At 41.7% G+C, this 24,842-nt stretch overlaps 1 protein-coding gene across 1 annotated transcript in view; it reads right to left on the reverse strand.

The window, feature by feature from the left end:
- Window positions 1-365: 365 nt before the first annotated feature.
- LOC116903890 (murinoglobulin-1-like) overlaps window positions 366-24,842 on the reverse strand; it is a 59,484-nt gene continuing 35,007 nt past the window's right edge. The window contains 18 exon segments of the mRNA XM_032906651.1: window positions 366-445; window positions 1,571-1,673; window positions 2,450-2,518; window positions 4,048-4,138; window positions 5,045-5,172; window positions 5,325-5,543; window positions 6,886-7,109; window positions 8,364-8,547; window positions 9,344-9,418; window positions 9,640-9,796; window positions 10,831-10,918; window positions 11,133-11,309; window positions 11,574-11,657; window positions 13,373-13,424; window positions 21,477-21,598; window positions 21,860-21,986; window positions 22,702-22,930; window positions 23,512-23,695. Coding sequence (XP_032762542.1) covers window positions 366-445; window positions 1,571-1,673; window positions 2,450-2,518; window positions 4,048-4,138; window positions 5,045-5,172; window positions 5,325-5,543; window positions 6,886-7,109; window positions 8,364-8,547; window positions 9,344-9,418; window positions 9,640-9,796; window positions 10,831-10,918; window positions 11,133-11,309; window positions 11,574-11,657; window positions 13,373-13,424; window positions 21,477-21,598; window positions 21,860-21,986; window positions 22,702-22,930; window positions 23,512-23,695 — 2,393 coding nt within the window.

Below are 24,842 nucleotides of genomic sequence, written 5' to 3' on the forward strand. Positions count from 1 at the left end.
GGGACAAACACAAATCACCTTCTTGAAGGTTTTCTGGACTGGGGATTCCAGCAATGCCTTGTCCACAGATTAGAGTTTCAAACATTTTCATTGTCTGTGTATAAGAGGAGGAAACAGCATGTGATGAGCATAATGTCACTGGGTACAAGCAACGAGGTTCTCTGCTAGAACAAAAACCGGCCATGGTGGGGAACGGGATCCTTCAGATTTTCTCCCATAAACTATTATATATGTTGGTAAGGAAGTTAGAGGAGAATCCCAGGGTTAGTAGACAATCCAAAGGTGCACATTTCTGCATTTTTGCTCAGTCAGAATTGTCTGACTTCATGTAACAAAAGTTCAGTGTAGTATTGAAGGGAAGGAGGTCAGAGGAATGGGTGTGGGAGGGGTGCTAGGTGCTTACCTGAGCTGCAGGGGCTGCTGTATTCAGCAAAAGCCATTTCATCTGAAAGACATGGGGTTAGAACCTGAGAATGGGAGTTTTTGAGAGAAGAGTGTGTGGAGGGAGGGGTGTGTGGAGGGAGAGGTGTGAGGAGGGAGGACATTGTGGAGGGCAGAGTGTGTGGAGGGGAGGTGATGTGTTGGAACTGACCACTTTGCTCCATCAAGACCTGAATGATTGCTAAAAAGTCATCTCTCTGGGAATATCAGACAAACTAAAGAAGGGAATTTCTCCCTTTGAAGCCACTGGTTGACATTTTTATCCTGTGCTGGCAAAATGGCTCAGTGGGGAAGGTGTTTGCTGCCAAGCCTGGTAACCTTAATGAGTTCCACCTTCAGGATCTGCATGGCAGAAGGAGAAAGCCCATTTCTGTCACAGGCCAGCTGAGCTCCACAGGCACCATGATGTGCCTGCCTCTCGCAAAATAAACAAAAACAGAACACTGGAGTCATTTACCCTGTGGAGAAAATCAAACACTTCTACAGTGTTTGAGCAGAAGACTAGCTGCGATCCTTGAAGACATAGGTCCTTTCAGATTCCATTCTATGTTCCTGTTTTCCTTCACTATATCTTGAATTCTTCTAGTCTGAAACATTTGGTTTGTATCTCTTCCCTTGACAGAAAGTCCTCCATTTAATTCCCCAGCTCTGGCGTTGTGCTCCTTCTTTGGTCACCACTGAGCACACAGCCTCCAATTCCCTCTCACCTTCAATTCCCACTCTAATTATTTGTACATTTCTTCCTCTTCCCATTACTACATTTCTAAGATTTGTGTGTCTTTCAACCTATAGACCCAACTTTGTAAAGTGTTTGGGCCCTTGGGTTACTTGGACATGTTTGGTCTAACATGGTTGCCTGGACAAACAGGAACAAGTCATGAAATTTCAATAAACTGAAATTTTATAAATGGTTGTCTGGCCTGCATAATATGTCAGGGTCTGAAAAACAATTGTCTTTACTAGTGGGTGTGATGGTGTATGTCTGTAATATTAGCATTTGGGAGGCTGAGTCAAGAGGACTGAGAATTTGGGCCAGCCTGGGTTACATAGTGAGAAAGTGTTAAAAAAAAAAAAAAAAACCCAAAACAACAACCAAAACAAAAAGTTTCTTTAGGGTCATCTCGCTCACCGGTCTCATAGTAGTCATACACTTTCACAATGGCAGGCTGCAGGTTCTTTACTGGGATGTCTTGTTGAATGATGAAGGAGAAGGACAGTGTCTGATTGGTTACCTAGGAAAGAGAGAAAAATGATCCAGACTCACAAAAGGGGCCAGTGTTTTTCCTCGGCGTGACTGAGTTATGTGTTGGGTAGCATTTGCTCTCACAGTCACTGTGTTCCTTAACTGCCCCCAGCTACGTGGATGCTGATATGGATTTTAGAGTGGGGGTGGGAGGAACTAAAGTACAGGTTCCTGGGATTATGTGAAGGTTTTCCAGTCTATTAAACCATCCCAAAAATCCATATTCCTCCTTAATGTATGATATTTGGCTTCATCCATTGTGAGAGTTACACCTTTGGCTTGTTGACTTGGACGCTAAGTCCCAGGAAAGCCAGCAACAAGGAAAGAAGATTTAAAAATTTGTTTTATCACTACTACTGCTACTACTGTTGTTGTTGGTGGGGGGGGGTAAGAATGGAGCCCAGAAGAGGGAATCAGATTCCCTGGAACTGGATTTAAAGGGAGTTGTGAATTGGGTTGGCTTCAGGGAACTGAATTCTGATCTTCTGCAAGAGCCGTAAGTGCCCTTAACTGCTGAATCAGGTCTCCAGGCCAGAGAGAAAGAACTCACAGCTCATCTAGTAAGAGGGAACGTGCCTCTAACTCAGTTAGAATTGATAAATCCTTTAGAATTGCTTCTCTTCTGCTATGTGCTTCCCACATAGACTCACCAAGAAAGATTGCCCACCTGGGTATGTATAGGAAGGCGGGAAGGACCCTCACCTGACCCACATAGATCAAGGACTACCATCTCGGCAGGCCTAGGGAGGAAGGAAGGACTCTTACCTGGTCCAAATATAACAGGACGTTGGTGGTGGTCACTTCTGTTCTGCTTACGTGCTCTAATCTTTCAAGCTGAAAATGAGAGAAAACCCCGAGTTACTGAAAAAGCCTTGGAGGGGGGGTGAGGAAGAGAAATGAACTGTGGGGTGGCAGATGATAAACAGGTGATGTTACTGAATTCACTTAAATAGATGAAAAAATCTTTTTCCAATAAGAATGAAAATATATTTAGAAAATTGTGACTGCTACTCTACTAAAAGCCTGACTGAATATGAACTCACTGAGTAATAGGCTTTTTTGCCTTTTGTTTGAACGTTAAAAATAGTCACCGCATCTGACAGTTCTTACCTTATATTGCCTGTGCTCTGTTAATGATCTAAACTTGTTGTTAAATTTCATAGTTCTTAAAACATCTGAAACTACACCTGCAATTTTGCCATTTATCATTTTCCCATGAATCATTATTGACCAGGTTCATCACCCTTTAAAAGTTATCATTAGATAGATTGTGGCCTCAGTGAACTCAGACACCTTTCTTTTATTATTATTATTATTATTATTAACTTGAGTATTTTATATACATTTCGAGTGTTATTCCTTTCTTCCGGGCAAACATCCCCTCCCCACTCCCCCTTCCTTATGGGTGTTCCTCCCAACCCTCCCCCCTTGCTTCCCCCCCCCAACAGTCTAGTTCACTGGGGGTTCAGTCTTAGCAGGACCCAGGGCTTCCCCTTCCACTGGTGCTCTTACTAGGATATTCATTGCTACCTATGAGGTCAGAGTCCAGGGTCAGTCCATGTATAGTCTTTGGGTAGTGGCTTAGTCCCTGGAAGCTCTGTTTGGTTGGCATTGCTGTACATATGGGGTCTCGAGCTCCTTCAAGCTCTTCCAGTTCTTTCTCTGATTCCTTCAACGGGGGTCCTGTTCTCGGTTCAGTGGTTTCCTGCTGGCATACGCCTCTGTATTTGCTGTATTCTGGCTGTGTCTCTCAGGAGCGATATGCATTCACTTTTTGATCATCCGTCTTGAGTTTCATTTGTTCTAGGCATCTAGGGTAATTCGAGCATTTGGGCTAATAGCCACTTATCAATGAGTGCATACCATGTGTGTTTTTCTGTGATTGGGTTACCTCACTCAGGATGATATTTTCCAGTTCCATCCATTTGCCTATGAATTTCATAAAGTCATTGTTTTTGATAGTTGAGTAATATTCCATTGTGTAGATGTACCACATTTTCTGTATCCATTCCTCTGTTGAAGGGCATCTGGGTTCTTTCCAGCTTCTGGCTATTATAAATAAGGCTGCGATGAACACAGTGGAGCACGTGTCTTTTTTATATGTTGGGGCATCTTTTGGGTATATGCCCAGGAGAGGTATAGCTGGATCCTCAGGCAGTTCAATGTCCAATTTTCTGTCAGACACCTTTCTTACGTTTCTTGTCCTGGCTGCTATCACAGTCCATACATACACCAGCATTTTAACAAACCCAAGTGTGTTAAATTAGTGCTACCTGCTTTGACATGGGTTGACGTAATCATGATGGTATTGGTAGGCTCCTAGTCTGAGGATACAGGAACACAAACATCTCGTCTCTGCCTACCTTCTTCACTGTTGGTTTCAATGGGATGAAACCAGAGAGCATCTTCACATCAGCAATCACCATGTTGGAGGCTGGACGGCTCCCCGTGTAACTACAGACCAAAGAAGTGCACAGGAGGAGTCATTTTAATAATTTGCATCCTGCCTTCTTTGAGGTCCAGCAGTAATTCCTGATATAGCCAGTGTGATATTTTCCATATCTTAAAATACATGACCTTTATCGTCAATATAAATAGTTCTGACAATAGACAGCATAATAGTATCATGTGCAGAGTACATTAATGGCTGGATCCTCCAGGCATGCTGGTAAGTCAGCAGTCTGCTTGGTTAGTAAGAGACCTAGTATAAAAAACAAGTATGTATGGAACCTGAGGGCTGACATTGTCTTTGTTACATGCACACGTGCTTATATATTTCTGCGCCTGCGCGTGCGCGCGCGCACACACACACACACACACACACACACACAAACACACACAAACACACACGAACATAAGTCTGATAAGGTCACACCATGGGAGTATTCTCTGTATATAAGATCCCTTTGGCTTTTACAGTTAGAGCCCTTTACGGGTTATATTTCCTATGAAACCTTTGATGAGCGTCAGAGGAACTGAATATCTCTTTTCTTATAGAAAATGGAATTTTAAAAGACCAGGAAGTCTATTCCTTGTTGGTGAAGAAGAATAATCCTTGTTAAAGTCTCCTGGAGAAGAATGATGTATTATTTTATTATGATAGTGGACTAGAAAGGAACACTAAAATCAGACTAATAAGAAATTATAATTTTACAATTCCCCATTGTTCACTTTGTTGAAGCGCAGTATTTTTAATCATTTATTTTACCAGGAAAAGCAAAATGTTAATGAAGAGACCCACTTTAGGTATCTTTGAACGCGTTCCATGAAGAGTGTTAGGAAGACAGCCCTATAGTAGCTGAGAGACAGAGACAGAGATAGATGCTCTTACAGAGACAGAGACACGTGCCTATCTCATACCTGATTTCTAGTGAGATCTGGAAGCTGTTCTGGCCTTTGGGGTTGTTACAAGTCAGGGGTACTGTCTGCACCTTTAGAGCAAATGCAGGCTGCTGCTTCTCCAAGGGCATGTTGTATCTCAGCGTGGTCTGATAAGTAATGAACAGAAATACTTCACCTCCATTGCACTGTGTCCTTGGATCAATTTTCCCCAATGTGAGCATAGTGTGTGCAAAGTCAGACTTTCCATTTTGGGGAAGGAGGCTCACAGCCGCATACCCACAACTTCCCAGCATCTTACCTGAGCATACACACATCCTTCCCCTGACACACTGATGGTATAGTTCCCAGGAATGTCTGGTAATGCAACCTGCTGCAGTAACAGGCGATTACTGTTGTCTACTTGGAACTTTTGGGAAAATGACCCTGAAGACTGGACAGTCACCGAAGGAGTTTTCTGGCTTTTGGAAAAAGTAACTGCTCCATATTTGGACAGAGCATCGAGGGCCACCACAGTGTCCTGGCAGGAGTGAATGAAAACGTTCAGGATAGCATCCATTTGGAAGGCCTTGAGCTCTTCTCAAAGTTTGCTCTAGCTGTGACAAACGGTCATGAAACTTCTGTCTCTAATTACTTGAGCTCTAGACTTTATTTCAGGCTTTAATATAGAAACATTTGAGGGTCAAAAACTTCCACATGTCTTTCCTACTTAGCGTATCCTGCCATATGCAAATCCTTCCTAGTCAGAGGAAATAGGAATACAGATCAGATTTTCCTCCCAACATTCATTGTTTTTCTCCTTTGTCCCCAGCTCCCATGGTTACCCCCCCCCAAAAAAATCACGTCCCTGCTCTCATCGATAAACTTGCTTCTGCACTTACTGTGCACTCAAGGCAGCATGGCCATGTGCCTGTCCTGGTTCAGTCTTATCACATAGAAAAACTACGATCTAGTGTTCTACTTCACTGCATTGCTCCTCAGTGGCATATTCTGTTCAACTGTCCTCCATGGTCCAGAAAGGATCTCTCTCACACAATCCTTTCTTATCCTAAGAGAACTTCAGCTGCTAACCTGAGAACAGGGCTCAGCAAGAGAGCAGAAACTTGCAGCAAGGGCTTTATGATCACAACAGGGGCTGTCTAGTGAAAGGAAAGAGGAAAAGAACTGAACTGCAGAGCAGGGTGGCTAGCATCACAGAAGGTTTCTTTTCAATACATTGTACTTGTCCTTTAGAGGACCCTGCCTCTCACTATGACCTCTGCCATGGTACCAGAACAACTGGAGCATGAATTACAGTCACTGTGGCAGATGTGTTTGCAGGTGGAGATGTCATTACCTCAGGACAGCCCTGGGGGTTCCCAAGTGTCAAGAGGTAGCAGAACCTCCTGCCAGCTTGCAGAGAAGCCGAGAGTGATCTATCCCACATAAGATTAGGAGAGCCTATCAGGAGAAGGGAAAGAGCTGACCTAAGGTCAGTAGGGCAGCAGACATGTCGGTTTGGTCTTGGGTCTCTGTATGCTGTTCTAGGGTGAAGGAGCTATGTCTAGGGTGAGGGAGCTATGCCTGGGATTCTGGATATTCCAGGATTTTGGCCATTGTTTTATATTAAGGATTGGATCTGGGTTAGGAAGTTCTCAGAAACATAGGCCTGTTTCATCAATCTTTGTATCAAGAGAACTCCTGTGTCTGGGAACAGGAACTAGAGCAATTTATTGTAGGATTCTATCATCCCACACTTCCTACACACACAAAATATCCACGAGTAACATTTCCTTCTTCTCTTCTCTTCACCTTTTTATGGTTCCTGTGTCTCTTGTTCAAATCCCCTAACCCCATGTGGACTCTGAAGGAAAACCACTGACCTGTGTGGAGGAGAAGCCACCACGGGAATTCTGCTGCTTTGTGAGCCACTTGATGGTGCCCATTGACAAAGCCAGGTCCTTAGGGGATGGGGCTGACTGGGCAGTGAGGCGAGCTAAGATGACATAGGCATTCATCTCTACTTCAGCAGAGGAAGCCTGGGGTTTGTACAGAGAACGCGCTGATTTCACGGGTTTCTGAGGTCTTTCCCAGTGAATGGAGTTGTCTTAGGGTAAAAATTGAGAGATAATTAAAGGTCTGAATACATGACAATATGTAGAAAGAAGGAACTGTAAAAGATTGTAGAAGGTTTTAAAGTTTTCACTCACAATACACCCAGGTTTACTAATTCGCAGTAAAAATCTGCAGTTGCTACAGATGGGTTGTGATTGAGAAAGACCATGGACATATATATTATGTTATTAACTAAATTACGACCTCAATGGTGCTTTAGCAGAGCTGTTGAGGAGACAATAGCAGACACAACTCTTTTACTCATTAACTCCCTCACACCCAACAAAAGGCCACTTGTTCAGCTTTCAAACCAAATGACTTAGTAAAGTTTCCCAGTGGGTTCAGAGTTGCAATTGAAATAACAGAATCCTTAAAGCAGTAAATGGAAAAAGCACACAGTACCATAGACAAATCCATACTGCACTGTGCTAGAGGGGCCCTTTACCATAGACAAATCCATTCTGCACTGTGCTAGAGGAGCCCTTTTCCCCCACTTAAGAGCCCATTGGGATGCAGCAGTGCTAATGTCAACCAATTACTATTTTGTCTATGAATAGGAAAATATGTGAATGGCCAGTGCAGTTGCAAAGTAAAACATTTGCATAACATTAGCCCTTCCTTGGTTGTACAATTAATCTTTTGGGATTAGGCATTTGTAAACATAATTTTTCAGAGCAGTGTCAAGAAAGTTCATTTTACCTATTGAAACACTCTAAGTCGTAGTTATAGCCTGCCATTGTTTATTGAGCACCCACTAATACCAGACATCATACAAATATGACTGGTGATCCTCACTACAATATTATAAGGTGACTTTTATACAAGAATTTAGACTAGGAAGCTCAAGTCTGAAAAGGGCAATTAGAATGTCCACAGAAATAAAGAATTCAAAACCAAAAAAAAAGAAAAGAAATAACAGAATCTTGAAGCATCTTTCCTCTGTGTGTCCTTCATAGCAGAGAGAAAAGCTAAGCTTTAACTATGTTCACCACTGTAACATAGTTAGACCTGTGTGCATTCTACTGTGATATTACATTTGTTGGTTTTGGTCACACTATCAGCAAATGCCAAACAGAAGGCTTTTGTAGAGAAGGAAGACTCATTTCGAAATAGGGCAGTCAAGGAGAAACCTCAGCATGGCATAGAGCTGGGACTAAAATGTAATGCTATTTCCACTCTCCATATGCTACCCTGTTTTCCTTCAGGAGGGCTGGATGGAGACAAACTCGAGAACACACATTCTTACCTTCCTTTATAGCTTCCTTATCAAGGGATTTCAGGATTTCATTTCTCTTCTCCTGGTTCCCCGCCAGAGCGAAAGCATAGGCCATCAGTGCCTTGGTGTACACGGAGCTGCCATTTCCTCCTTGCTCTATGTTCTCCCAAGATGACTCTAGGCAGCTCAGAGCTTTGGAGACAACAGGATGGTCCTGGCAGTACAAGGAAAAGTGAGCTACATGTGATAAATAAAAGGTCCTAGTAGATCCAGGACAAATATGGAGGCTACAGTGTTTACAATTTTCAAATCAACCCGCCCTCCTCTCCCCTTCCCTCCCATCCCCTCCCTTCCAACTCCCAGCTCTTTCTCTGTCCCTCCCTCCCTTTTCCCTTGCCCTTTCCCCTTCCCTCTCCCTCCCTTCCTTTTCTTTTCCATTCCTTCCTTACTCCCTCTTCCCTCTCTCTCTCCCCTCCCCCCTCTCCTCCCTCCCCTTTACTTCCTCCCTTCCTCCTCCCCATTCATTCCCGCTCTCTCTCCTTCCCTCTCCCTCCCTCCCTGTATTCCTCCCTCTCCTTCTCCCTCCCTTTCTCTCCATTCCTTCCTTTCTCCTGCCCTTCCATTCCTTTCCTTCTTCCTTTCTTTCTTTCCTATCATCTTCCTGTCATTGATTATCTGTCTGTCTATCTCTCTGCTATCTTTTGGGAGCCATTCCTTTCCTCTAAGGAATGTTCTATTTAAGATACAGACAAATAGGGACAGTATCCGAGGCTGTGTTTTGGGGTTGATTTTTGGAACATCTCCAGGATTTCGTTGAGCAAGTGGATGCTTATTAATGGAATCTGACGAATGCAAAGCATTGTAAAACAGAAGGAGGAGGAGGAGGAGGAGGAGGAGGAGGAGGAGGAGGGAGGAGGAGGAGGAGGAGGAGGCAGCTGTACCTTGGCTTCAGAAAGGATAGGAAGCCACAGGCTTTACACATGGATGCTGGAAAGCAATGTGGTACTTACAGTGTCTGGGGGTAAACTTTCCAAAAGGGCCACAGTTATATAGGCAGAGAGGGTGATTTCATCATCGACTCCCCCCTGCAAGTAACCAAGGAGTGAAGTCAGCAAAATATACAGCAAGCAAGATGTCTTCCCCGCTCATGGCCAATCCACATATTCAATGGAAGTTCCCATTCACATCGCCATTATGAGAAAGTACATCCCAACATAGAGGCTTATTCCTCCCCATGGTAAGTAGTAGGACTTAGCCTTGAGGAGTTATTAGGTCACCTGCTTATAAGCACTTCAGAAAAGATCACCTTCATGGCATTGTTGAACAGTGATCCAGAGCTCCTGAAGCAGCCACTGTCCTTCTGCTGATGGGAGAGCCAGGTGAAAGCGTTGTTGATGTGTGATTTGTCAATGAAGATGAAGGCTTGAGCTTGGGCAAAAGACTTGAGCACAAAGGCTGTGAGCCTGATGGGGAGGGAGAGTGTGGAGATGAAGCCTTTATTCTGAGGCAGCATCACCACACATGGGTTTCCAGGGGCCAGGTTCACACTCATGAGAAATCAGTCTAAGAATCTCTGAGTAGAACAGCTGGACAGTCTCTCTGTCTATTCCAAGGTAGTCTAACATTTCTTAGTCGAACTGGATGGGCATGGTGGTTTCAGGTGCTTCCTGCTTTCCTTTCTCATTGCTTCTATCTTGTGCCTTCTCGTGTTTATCTAACACACCTGCATGCTTATCCTAGGCTTCCCTTCACTTCTCATGATTTCCTTTTGTAGATAAGAAGAATGTCCTTTCCTAAACGTCAAAGCCATACATTTTCTGCCTCAAAAAATTAGGTCCCTCATCTGGTTTATCTCCAGGTTATGCCTGTCACTTTTTCCTTTCTCACCTGTTGGCTGATTGTGTGTTTTATCTCAATAACACAGACCTTTTTGTTTTGTTTTGTTTTGTTTTGTTTTCAAGTGAGTAATGTTTAAAAAAAAGATTTATTATTTTATGTGTGTATACAGTTGCTCTCTTCAGACACACCAGAAGAGGGCAACAGATCTCATTACAGATGCTTGTGAGCCGCCATGTGGATGCTGGGATTTGAACTCAGGACCTCTAGAAGAGTAGTCAGTGCTCTTAACTGCTAAGCCACCTCTCCAGCTGTGAATAATAAATTCTTATGTAATGAAAGGTCACATGAAGACTGGTAAGAGCTTTTCAAGTCTCAGTTATAAGCATCTTTGAATGTTCACTAAAATGTAGCCAGGCACATACTAATGAATGATCTTGTAGAGAAATGAAAACGCCAGCTTACCAAAGCCATTAAAGCACATGGTACACAGTCAAAGGCTCAAAGGAATCTTAGTTCTTCAATTCATGATTTGCACTACCTCAAATATGTTCCTCTCAGGCCCAGGCATCCCCTAGACTTCCATGAAATTAGATGCATGTAGAGCTGCTGTGAGGAACAAGAGTTGAACAAGGCCAGGTACACAGTGGACTCCTCTTACCAAGTGTTTCCTTGACGCTGGCCATTGTGATCCCCGAAGGCACTGTAGGAGCCATCCTTGTGTTTGTAGTTCAGTTCCCTCTGATAACCTGGAAGAGAAGGCTTTGGGTGTGTTCTAAGGAAACGATTACAGCAAAGACTGGCAGGCTGTAAATCTGAAGAAAGAAAGACCCTCACATACCCTGGCTTATAGGACTGACTAAGAATACCGATCAGCTCTCCCCTCCAATGCTAAACCCATTTCTAGACATTTCTAGGGAGAATATTTACAAGAATGAGGCAGAGTTTCTGAGCCTTACTGACCAGCTCTGAGGTAGCCAAGGGCCTTGGACTTGATCTTCTCTGTCAGCTGTTGGGTTTCGTTCAGGTATTTCAGAACATAGATGTTCGGAGCAAAAAGGACCATGTTCTGCTCCCCACAGCCATAGGGCATTTGGATAAGATTTTGTGTGTTTTTTATGGCTGAACTCAAGATATCACCTGGAATTGAGAGTGTGGGACATCAGAATAGCCATTATCTTTAAAAATAAAGTAAGGTCTTTAAAAGAAGCACTTCTCAGTGATGTGAAGGAGTTTTATGGGTGACATGTGTTGGATCCCAGAGGATATTCAGGGGATAAAGTCAGAAGAATGCTGTGAAAGAGGTCAAGGGTAGTAGTTTGGAAGCTACATTTGAAATCGTGGTGGGGGCAGGGCAGTGGTAGTGATGATTGTTCCAAGTCCCCCAGGGATGGATTGACTCACCCATCACAGAGAAATGTGCTCTGGCTGAATCTTTCACTACTGTTGGTGGAAGCAGCAGAGACAATGTTTCCGATAGCTCAGCATCTTATAAACAAAACAGATAGTTAGATGATCATCTCTGTTCTCTGCATATCTAAAGTGCCCAAAGATCAGTGGCTTCAGAAGTGCACCTTAAGCTTTGATTTCTTGTCTCCTTCTTGAGGTTAAATATCACAAATCCACATTTCCTGGAACCACAGGCTTGTCAAACTCCACCCTCTTCCCCTGTATCACCCACTGCTTTGAAGCACAGCATCTGTCTAAAACAGAATGTCTAAGGCTCTGTGACCTGTGTCCCTCTACTTCTGTCAACACTAATTAGTTATTTTAATGAACACATAAAAATGTGTCATTTATTGAATTTTGGTTTAGGAAAACCCTGCTTCTGTCTGTCTGTCTCTCTCTCTGTCTCTCTGTCTCTCTGTCTCTGTCTCTCTCTGACTTTCTCTCTCTCTCCTCGTGTGTGTGTGTGTGTGTGTGTGTGTGTGTGTGTGTGTGTGTGTGTGAACTTTGACATGTTTTGTTTTCTGGGAGTGGGGAACCACAGTTGTGAAAATCCTCCATGACACTGGGCTGTAAGCCAGTCTTGAAGCTTTTTTTTTTAATATAAATAATAGATGTGACAGTTCCTGGCCCAGTGCCCACCATCTGTGCTGTATAAGAAAGCAAACTGAATCAGAGCAGAGCAAGCTAGAAAGTTGCATCCCTCCATAGCTTCTACTTCAGTTCCAGATCCCTGACTGCCTTCACTTCATGATGGACAGTGATCATGTAAGCTGATCAACAGTCCAACTATGTTAGGTCCTAGTGTTGAGGATGGAATCCTACAACAAAGCAATGTGAAGAAGCATCCAACATGTCACAATCAGTGAGTGGAGAAGTCCTGAGCCAGCTTTTGTTCTTCCTTGTTCTCTGAGGTGCTTGGGAGGCTCTCTGTTCTCTCCCATACAGCTGTCATGGACGGCTTCCTAAGGCAGGGATGATGGGTAGATTACATTGTAATCAGTAACTGTGAGGGGAAGCACAGTTGACCAATGGAAAGAATAGGGCTTTTCTTATCCTATCTTTAGATTTCTTTATTCTATTGACAAGTGTGTTCTGAGTAGACATTACAAGCACTGGCTAACAGAGGTGCTGGCCTTAGAGCCATTATTCTAAGTGGACAGTACCTGACCTTATGTTTGTCCCTCATATGGGATAGTGAGCTTTCCCTTATGTGAAGCATTGCTATATTTCCTTTGCAATCATTGGCTTCCAGTGAGGAGCAGGGATAAAAGAACAAGGTATCAAAACATCTAGTAGAGAGCAATTTTATGCTAAGTACACACTGTGATTTATCATGGCTTATGTATTTCTTTCAGTCATATAAATCTTTGCTTTTATTTGTGATCTAACAAAAAACAAATATGGTGTTTTCCAAGGTATTCTCTATATTTCCATCCCTCCCCCTTTTTAAAGAAAAATTATAATTGTGACCTCTTCTTAGTCACTCCCTATCTATAACTTTCTAAGTGTTGAGATTGAAGAAGAGGCTTCTGTATTCTAAAAGTAAAAAGGGCTACAGTGTAAACAATATTCTTAGGAAACTGCATTGCATAAGTGTTGATCTTAATTTACAAGACACAGTTTTGTTAGTTTTTCTTAGGGGTTATAAGGGGTTATAAGGTATGTAGTATCCTGATTTTCTTCTAGGAATATTGCAAGATCTCTAAGTAGGCAACTTAAGTTATTATTTCATTGTTGTTTTGAAAGGTTCTCACCTGATGCACAGAGCAGTGAGCTGAAAGTATGCTCTGTCTTGATTCCTTCAGGCTTGAACAAAAGATAAGAAATTCAGACATGAGAAATCACCGAGCATGCAAACACTAAGTGGGTAAACACAGAAATGCTGGAGACAATTTTTAGTTCTCTCTTTTTTTGTCTTTTGAGAGAAAACTTTACTTGTGAGGCCATGAGCTGGAATGGCTTCAGCATGTGAGAATTTTGTCATGCCAGGACAAAATGAAGATAATAGGGAAAGATAATAAAGAAAAAAGTGGTGAAGCATAATCATTAGAAAGAGGTCTACCCTGGAACAACGATTCTGGAAATCAGTCTGGAGGTTCCTCAGAAAATTGGACATTGAACAACCTGAGGACCCAGCTATACCTCTCTTGGGCATATACCCAAAAGATGCCCCAATATATAACAAAGTCTCATGTTCCACTATGTTCATAGCAGCCCTATTCATAATAGCCAGAAGCTGGAAAGAACCCAAAATCCCTTCAACAGAGGAATGGATACAGAAAATGTGGTACATCTACACAATGGAATACTATTCAGCTATCAAAAACTATGACTTTATAAAATTCGTAGGCAAATGGATGGAACTGGAAAATATCATCCTGACTGAGGTAACTCAATCACCGAAAAACACACATGGTATGCACTCATTCATAAGTGGATATTAGCTCAAATGCTCAAATTACCTAGATGCACAGAACACATGAAACTCAAGGAGGATGACTAAAATGTGGATGCTTCACTCCTTCTTTAAAAGGGAACAAGAATACCCTTGGAAGGGGATAGGGAGGCAAAGTCTAGAAGAGAAACCGAAGAAATGCCCAATCAGAGCCTGCCCCACATGTGGCCCATACATATACAGCCACCAAACTAGATAAGATGGATGAAGCAAAGAAGTACAGGCTGACAAGACTCGGATGTAGATCTCTTCTGAGAAACACACTCAGAATACGGCAAATATATAGGCAGGCGAATGCCAGCAGCAAACAACTGAAACCCATTGAAGGAATCTTAGAAAGGACTGAAAGAGCTTGAAGGGGCTTGAGACCCCATGTGAACAAGAATGCCAACAACCACAGCTTCCGTGGACTAAGACACTACCCAAAAACTGACCCTGGGCTCCAACTGCAGAGGTAGCAATGACTAGCCTAGTAAGGGCACCAGTGGAAGGGGAAGCCCTTGGTCCTGCCAAGACTGAACCCCCAATGAATGGGATTGCTGTTGGGAGGGACAGCAATGGGGGGAGGGTGGGGAGGCGAACGCCCATATAGAAGGAGAGGGGAAGGAGTTAGGGGGATGTTGGCCTGCAAACTGGGAAAGGGCCTAACAATTAAAATGTGAATAAGAAATACCCAATTTGACTCAAGCAGCAGGTCCCCTGCAGTCCAGACACAGCCCAGATCTGAAGGGACCAGATCAAAAGATCCCTGCACACAAATCTCGAGGGAAGGAGAGCTAAACCTTCAGAAGGGCAGACACGCCTGGAAAGCCAGAAAAGATTACACTCTGCCCACATTTCTGACTACAGAGGAAAACACCTAATGACATCTGGGACCATAGTGCACGGCAGTTCAGGCCCTCCTGGTTGCTGCCCTCACAAAGAGCTCAAAAGCAGCCCCCAGGAGCAACTTCAGCCACGGGACCAGAGGTAAGACCAACTTTTCTGCTCCAAGTGACCTGCCTGGTGGACTCAGGGCACAGGCCCACAGGAACAGCTGAAGACCAGTAGACAGGAAAGACTACACGCCCAAAAGCAGAACACTCTGTTCCCATAACTAGCTGAAAGAAAACAGGAAAACAGGTCTATAGCACTCCTGACACGCAGGCGTTTAGAACAGTTTAGCCACTGTCAGAAATAGCAGAACAAAGTAACACCAAAGACAACCTGATGGTGAGAGGCAAGGACAGGAATCCAAGCAACAGAAAAGAAGACTACATGGCATCATCAGAGCCCAATTCTCCCACCAAAACAAACGCTCAATATTCAAACACAACAGAAAAGCAAGATCTAGATTTAAAATCACATTTGATCATGATGATGTAGGAGTTCAAAAAAGACATAAAGAACTCCCCTACAGAAATGTAGGATAACATAAATAAACAAGTAAAAGTCTACAGAGAGGAATCACAAAAATCCCTGAAAGAATTCCAGGAAAACAGAATCAAACAGGTGAAGGAATGAAAAATAGAAATAGAAGCAATAAGGAAAGCACAAAGGGAAATAACCCTGGATATAGAAAACCAAAGGAAGAGACAAGGAGCTGTAGATACAAGCATCACCAACAGAATACAAGAGATAGAAGAGAGAATCTCAGGAGCAGAAGATTCCATAGAAATCATCGACACAACTGTCAAAGATAATGTAAAACGGAAAAAGCTACTGGTCCAAAACATACAGGAAATCCAGGACACAGTGAGCAGATCAAACTTAAGGATAATAGGTATAGAAGAGAGTGAAGACTCCCAGCTCAAAGGACCAGTAAATATCTTCAACAAAATCATAGAAGAAAACTTCCCTAACCTAAAGAAAGAGATTCCCATACGCATACAAGGAGCCTACAGAACCCCAAATAGATTGGACCAGAAAAGAAACTCCTCCTGTCACATAATAGTCAAAACACCAAATGCACAAAACAAAGAAAGAATATTAAAAGCAGTAAGGGAAAAAGGTCAAGTAACATAAAAAGGCAGACCTAACAGAATTACACAAGACTTCTCACCAGAGACTATGAAAGCCAGAAGATCTTGGACAGATGTCATACAGACCCTAAGAGAACACAAATGCCAGCCCAGGTTACTGTATCCAGCAAAACTCTCAATTAACATAGATGGAGAAAACAAGGTGGTCCATGACAAAACCAAATTTACACAATATCTTTCTACAAATCCATCACTACAAAGGATAATAAATGGTAAAGCCCAACATAAGGAGGCAAGCTACATGCTAGAAAAAGCAAGAAACTAATCGTCTTGGCAACAATACAAAGAGAAGAAAAGCACACAAAAATAATATCACATCCAAATATGAATGTAACAGAAAGCAACAATCACTATTCCTTAATATGTCTCAACATCAATGGACTCAATTCCCCAATAAAAAGACAGATTAACAAACTGGATACGAAATGAGGAACCTGCATTCTGCTGCCTACAGGAAACACACCTCAGAGACAAAGACAAACACTACCTCAGAGTGAAAGGCTAGAAAACAACTTTCCAAGCAAATGGTGTGAAGAAGCAAGCTGAAGTAGCCATTCTAATATCAAATAAAATCTATTTTCAAACAAAAGTCATCAAAAAAGATGAGGAAGGACACTTCATATTCACCAAAGGAAAAATCCACCAAGATGAACTCTCAATCCTAAATATCTATGCTCCAAATACAAAAGAAACTACATACATAAAAGAAACCTTACTAAAGCTCAAAACGGGCATTGCACCTCACACAATAATAGTAGGAGATTTCAACACCCCACTCTCATCAATGGACAGATCATGGAAAAAGAAATTAGACAGAGACATAAACAGACTAAGAGAGGTCATGAACCAAATGGACTTAACAGATATTTATAGAACATTCTATCCTAAAACAAAAGGATAGAAATTCTTCTCACAACCTCATGATACTTTCTCAAAAACTGACCACATAATTGGTCATAAACAGGCCTCAACAGGTACAGAAAGATATACATAATCCCAAGCGTCCTATCAGGCCACCACAGGCCAAGCCTGGTCTTCAATAACAAAAATGGCAGAATGCCCAGATATACGTGGAAGTTGAACAATGCTCTACTCAATGATAACCTGGACAAGGAAGAAATAAAGAAAGAAATTAAAGACTTTTTAGAATTTAATGAAAATGAAGGTACAACATACCCAAACTTATGGGACACAATGAAAGCTGTGCTAAGAGGAAAACTCATAGCACTGAGTGCCTGCAGAAAGAAACAGGAGAGAGCATATGTCAGCAGCTTGACAGCACACCTAAAAGCTCTAGAACAAAAAGAAGCAAATACACCCGGGAGGAGTAGAAGGCAGGAAATAATCAAACTCAGAGCTGAAATCAACCAAGTAGAAACAAAAAGGCCCATAGAAAGAATCAACAGAACCAAAAGTTGGTTCTTTGAGAAAATCAACAAGATAGATAAACCCTTAGCCAGACTAACGAGAGGACACAGAGAGTGTGTCCAAATTAACAAAATCAGAAATGAAAAGGGAGACATAGCTACAGAATCAGAGGAAATTCAAAAAATCATCAGATCTTACTATAAAAGCCTATATTCAACAAAACTTGAAAATCTACAGGAAATGGACAATTTCCTAGACAGATACCAGGTAACAAAGTTAAATCAGGAACAGATAAACCAGTTAAACAACCCCATAACTCCTAAGGAAATAGAAGCAGTCGTTAAAGGTCTCCCAACCAAAAAGAGCCCAGGTTCAGATGGGTTTAGTGCAGAATTCTATCAGACCTTCATAGAAGACCTCATAACAATATTATCCAAACTATTCTACAAAATTGAAACAGATGGAGCACTACTGAATTCCTTCTATGAAGCCACAATTACTCTTATACCTAAACCACACAAAGACCCAACAAAGAAAGAGAACTTCAGACCAATTTCCCTTATGCATATCGATGCAAAAATACTCAATAAAATTCTGGCAAACCGAATCCAAGAGCACATCAAAACAATCATCCACCATGATCAAGTAAGCTTCATCCAAGGCATGCAGAGATGATTTAATATACAGAAGACCATCAACATAATCCACTATATAAACAAACTGAAAGAACAAAACCACATGATCATTTCATTAGATGCTGGGAAAGCATTTGGCAAAATTCAACACCCCTTCATGATAAAAGTCCTGGAAAGAGCAGGAATTCAAGGCCCATACGTAAACATACTAAAAGCTATATACAGCAAACCAGTAGCAAACATTAAACTAAATGGAGAGAAACTTGAAGCAACTAAAATCAGGGACTACTAGACAAGGATGCCCACTCTCTCCCTACTTATTCAATATACTTCCTGAAGTTCTAGCCAGAGCAACCAGAAAACAAAAAGGTTATCAAAGGTATAAAGATTGGAAAAGAAGAAGTCAAAATATCACTATTTGCAGATGATATGATAGTATATTTAAGTGATCCCAAAAGTTCCACCAGAGAACTCTTAAACCTGATTTAAAAAAACCTTCAGCAAAGTGGCTGGATATATAATTAACTCAAATAAATCAGTAGCCTTCCTCTACACAAAAGAGAAACAAGCTGAGAAAGAAATTAGGGATACGATACCCTTCATAATAGTTCCAAATAATATAAAATACCTCGATCTGACTTTAACCAAGCAAGTGAAAGATCTGTATGATAAGAACATCAAGCCTCTGAAGAAAGAAATTGAAGAAGATCTCAGAAGATGGAAAGATCTCCCATGCTCCCATGAAAACCCAGAAATGAACCCACACACCTATGGTCACTTGATTTTTGACAAAGGAGCCAAAACCATCCAATGGAAAAAAGATAGCATTTTCAGCAAATGGTGCTGGTTCAAATGAGGTCAGCATGTAGAAGAATGCAGATCGATCCATGCTTATCACCCTGTACAAAGCTTAAGTCCAAGTGGATCAAGGACCTGCACATCAAACCAGATACACTCAAACTAATAGAAGAAAAAGTGAGAAGAGTCTCCAACACATAGGCACTGAAGAAAATTTCCTGAACAAAACAACAATGGCTTATACTCTAAGAACAAGAATCGACAAATGGGATCTCATAAAACTGCAACGCTGCTGTAAGGCAAAGGACACTGTGGTTAGGACAAAATGGCAACCAACAGATTGGGAAAACATCTTTACTAATCCTACAACAGATAGAGGTCTTATATCCAAAATATACAAAGAACTCAAGAAGTTAGACCGCAGGGAGTCAAATAACCCTGTTAAAAAATGGAGTTCAGAGCTAAACAAAGAATTCACAGCTGAGGAATGACGAATGGCTGAGAAACACCTAAAGAAATGTTCAACATCTTTAGTCATAAGGGAATATCAAAGCAACTCTGAGATTTCACCTCACACCACTGAGAATGGCTAAGATCAAACTCAGGTGACAGCAGATGCTGGCGAGGATAGGGAGAAAGAGGAACACTCCTCCATTGTTGATGGGATTGCAGACTGGTACAACCATTCTGGGAATCAGTCTGGAGGTTCCTCAGAAAATTGGACATTGAACTACCTGAGGACCCAGCTATAACTCTCTTGGACATATACCCAAAAGATGCTCCAACATGTAACAAAGACACATGCTCTACTATGTTCATAGCAGCCTTATTTATAATAGCCAGAAGCTGGAAAGAACCCAGATGCCCTTCAACAGAGGAATGGATACAGAAAATGTGGTACATCTACACAATGGAATATTACTCAGCTATCAAAAACAATGACTTTATGAGATTTGTAGGCAAATGGATGGAAATGGAAAATATCATCCTGAGTAAGGTAACCCAATCACAGAAAAACACACCATGGTATGCATTCATTGATAAGTGGCTATTAGCCCAAATGCTTGAATTACCCTAGATGCACAGAACACATGAAACTCAAGAAGGATGACCAAAATGTGAATGCTTCACTCCTTCTTTAAAAGGGGAACAAGGATACCCTTGGCAGGGAATAGGGAGGCAAAGTTTAGAACAGAGGCAGAAGGAATACCCATTCAGAGCCTGCTCCACATGTGGCCCATACATATACAGCCACCAAACTAGATAAGATGGATGAAGCAAAGAAATGCAGGCCAACAGGAATGGGATGTAGATCTCTCCTGAGAAACACACTCAGAATACAGAAAATATATAGGCGAATGCCAGCAGCAGTCCACTGAACTAAGAACAGGACCCCCGTTGAAAGAATCAGAAAAAGGACTGGAAGAGCTTGAAGGGGCTCAAGACCCCATATGAACAACTATGCCAACCAACCAGAGCTTCCAGGGACTAAGCAACTACCTAAAGACTATACATGGACTGACCCTGGGCTCCAACTGCAGAGGTAGCAATGAATAGCCTAGTAAGAGCGCTAGTGGAAGGGGAAGCCCTTGGTCCTGCCAAGACTGAACCCACAGTGAACGTGATTGTTGGTGGGAGGGCGGTAATGGGGGGAGGATGGGGAGGGGAACACCCATAGAGAAGGGGAGGGGGAGGGAATAGGGGGATGTTGGCCCAGAAACCGGGAAGGGGAATAACAATGGAAATGTAAATAAGAAAAAAAAAAGAAATAGTCAAGTTAATAAAGATGAAAAATAAAGAAATCTAACTACAAAGAACAAATAAGGTAAATGTTTTGTAGACCAACTCATAGTATAATCAGAATTCAAAAGAGGTAAGAATATATAGCTAGAGTATTACATAAAATATTTTCTGCAAATCACTTTTCTGTACAGAATCATGGAAAAACATTTTTAAAATTATTTATGAATTTCAATGTACTAGATGTATGACTAATACCTACAGAAGTCAGAGGAAGGTGGCAAGATCCCTGGTATCAGAATGAATGAAGATTGTTGCAAACCATGTATGTTCTGTGTATGAAAATATCCAGTGTAATCAAACAGCAAACCATCTTTCTTGCCACCATGGGGACACATTTAATATCTAATGTATTATGGATCCATGACACACTCTTATGTCAATCTAGAACATAAGGAATCACACTCCTGACTCTACTCAATGCCCTGGTATTAGAATAAATGAAGATTGTTGTAAAAAAAAATACCCAATTTGATAAAGATGAATATATATATATATATATATATATATATAATCAAACACACACAAGAAAAGGAAGAAGTCTAGCTTTAAGAAGATAAACCAGCCTAGATCATCTTCCCTTCCCCTTCCGCCCATGCTTCAATTAAAAGACTACGAAGGGAAAAGAAGACAGAACACATATGGATTTAAAAGCATGGGCTCACTAGCTATGAACTATGCCAAGGTCATATGTTATTATCTTTTATTTTTCATCTAAATATAGTCAACATTGTTCCATTTTCTGGACAAAGCACACTGCTGACTGAGCAGGTTTACTCACCTCAACTATTAAGACTTTGACGATTGTGTCCTTTCTCCCGGTTTCAGGCACTGTGGCCACCTCAGAACCACAAGGCTCTGGTGACTGTTGTGCTTCCGCAGACACAGAGAAATTCACATTCCCTGAAACACATGGTCCAGAGAGCTAAGCTCAGATCTGCCAGGACCCTGGCATCCACCGAACTTTCCAAGATCTGCCGTTTGTCCTCAGTTCTGTGAGTGGGTCAAGAGCTTGTCTTGTATTGAAGAAGGTGGTAAACGTTGGCCAGAAGCAGCAATGACTGAAAGCTTCCTCTTGGGGACCCAGTAAGAAGAAAGTAACTGAAGAAACCTTGCTACCCTCACCTCTTCTAGGTAGAGTCCCCTTACAAAATGTTCACTCACCTAAAGATTTGGGAGTTACCAACCAGGAAGAGGTGTGCCTCCCATTGGCACCGAGGCAGTAAGAATCTTGGTCCTTTCCCACTGGGACAGCTGTGAAATCAGGAGAAGCTTCCAGCTGCACTGCCATCTGTGGCCCCACAGGGACAAGAAAAAGCAAATTAATAAATGAAAACCAATGTTGCCACAGAAGGACAACACATTATGCATGGAGGTAGATAGGCAAAGAGTCCAGGAGGAGACAGAGGACATGTCTAAAATGTCATGTAACTTACACAGAAGGCTTGCCTAGATTTCATCTGCAGATACATGTCTAGAACTTTATTTAGCTATAATCTATGTATTATCTACACAAGCCATTGAGGAGATAATTACATATGTGTCAATTTATATGTGCTTTATTTTGATGGCAGTACTACATTTACTGTATTAGATTTTTAGCTACTATTTTGAGTATAGACCTACCTTGAACAAAACCAAAGTCCACTCTAAAACAATATGCCATTTTATCCTGACAGCAACCTCATATACTCTGTGAACCATGTCCTTTGGTGGTATACAGAGGCTACATGGAATATCCTATCTCTGTCAGTACAGTATGTGCTGTTTAAATACTGGCCAACTCACCTAATTATATGTAGTGTTCATATTGGTGAACAACACTTTGCTGTATATATGTAGCTAGACTCTGGAAGTTGTTTAAGCATTTAGAACCACTTGCTGACTGGTCCAATACAATCTCTTCCTTCCTTTCTTTCTTCTTTTCATTTATGTCTTAGTTATAATTTACATACACTAATTGCTCTCCTCCTCTCTGGTCACACTTAGTTCAGAAAGGTGTTTACCGGCAAGCTTGTAGGGAGGTAGTTCATCACTGTGGCCTTGAGCGTGAAGGCTTCTCCACGGATCACAGAGTAGGGCATTGTGAGCTCCACAAAGAAGGGCTGGAAGGCTTGGAGAGTTGCCACAGAAGAGAGACCAAGACCAGTGTCATTGGACAGGCAGAGGGCTCCAGCCTTCCACTCAGTGATGGTGTCAGGGACTGTCATTTCCAGTTCAGTCACTCCTGAGGAGCTGGGAGAACGGCATTGTGAAGCACAGAGAGGGAACACATGAGTTAGTTTTCTCTGAGGTGATAACTGAGTGTGACAAGGCAGCATCCCATGAGCCCTTCAAAGGAGTGGTAGGAAGTGAACAGGGTGAATGCGGCTCCAGATGGAAGAATGAAATCTTGTTTCTCCAACTCAAGTCGTAGCCCCACAACATCTCCAAGTTCATATGTTAGTGGAAAGCTGAACATAGATTTGAGGTTTTCTCTGAATTCCCATGTTCAAAATAATTAACAGTTTTATGATGTATATGGTCTGCTCCATGCAGCAGTCCCATGGTCTGCTCCATGTAAGATGGCCTCACCTACTACTCAACATGGTGATCCTGAATGGCTTTAACTATCAGAAAGGTACATGACACATTTTATGTGCATTTTCTGGGAGTGATGGAAATACATGTGTTTCATAATTGGTGGGTTGATATGCTATGGTTTTCTAAATGACTAATTTCCTTTGCTTATGATAAAAATCAATAACTAGAGAAATACAAGAAAATAAAGAAAAATTTTACACCCAGCCCAAATCATATGAATGGAAATCACTTACTTTACTGTGACTAAATCCCAGACCCATGTTTCAGGAAAATAATTCCTAAGGGTCTCAATAACTGGATCTTTAGGTGGGGGATCTTTACGTGCTGCCTTTTTAAGAGGTGGACTTTGTATTCTTCCTGAGAGAAAACCTCCAAAAGAGCTATCGAAATAGTCATCAAGAAATCCCGCAGCAGGTACTATGAAGAAATGAATACACAATGAGACACAATGGTACAGTGTAAATGTACCTTAATCTTCAGTTTCTTCCTGACTGTTAGACACTATTATGGTTACACAGGAAATGATACTGTCAATCACTCATTATGGAGGAGACTAAGTAACATCTTTCCAACAAAGTGAAACCTCATCTGGAGCAGTTGGAGTTGGAAGAAACTATGAAGCATATTTTCCTAGGTTAAAATTGGAAGGTTAGTGAATGTTTACAGATCTACTGTGCTCCGTAGGAGGAATGAATATCCATAATGCGATCCTAGGTAACAGATCTTATGGCTGCAATGAGATCACTCCAGAAAAGAGCTGAATGATGTCTACATTGTCGTCAGAGATACTCTTGCCATCTTTTTTCTTTCTTAAGATCTGTAGGATTGACCCAATATTTTCATAGGTTTTCAATTTATATAAAAATGGAAATAGGTATAAGTACAAACTCTTGGGTTAGAGATAGAAAGTTTATGACCCAAGAATCATAGCATTGGCTTGCGTTTGGACTGGCAAGAAATGTAGGATTTAAAGCTGGTGATTGAGGGTCTGTACTCTGCCTTTTTTCCAAGAACAAGTATATATGCAGATTTAATTAGGGCTTCACCTAAGTGTTTCCCATTGACTTCTAAGCATGGAGTATCTCTCCCAATTTTTTAATCCATACAAACACAAAGCTACATTTCCATAGGTCCTTCCCTGCGATCACCACAACCTGTAACCTGACCTCAGACTTTATATTTGCCTTCAAGAACAAGGTCAAAAAAATAACTGACAACAAGTGCTGAAGAAGATTTGGGGAAAGGGAGCCCTCATTCACTGTTGGTGGGGATGCAAATGGTACAGTCACTCTGAAAGGAACTCAAATGAGAGGAAGAGGGGAAGACTAAGTGATTAGTTGGTTAGTATATGAGTGTGCTTTTTTTTCTCCCTGTCCTCTCCTTTATTTGCAATGCCTGACTTTTCTGTCCCTTTCCTCTCTAATGCTTAGGGAACTCTTTTCACCTCTCATGACCCATGTACAAAAGTCCTTCCCACTTCACACAATGCTCCTGTACCACAATAACTATTATGTTTTTGTCTTATTTTAACGTTGAAGGAAGGACGTCCAGCCTTTAACTTCCT

Source organism: Rattus rattus, chromosome 6 (genome assembly GCF_011064425.1).
Source record: "Rattus rattus isolate New Zealand chromosome 6, Rrattus_CSIRO_v1, whole genome shotgun sequence".
NCBI classification, from domain to species: domain Eukaryota; kingdom Metazoa; phylum Chordata; class Mammalia; order Rodentia; family Muridae; genus Rattus; species Rattus rattus.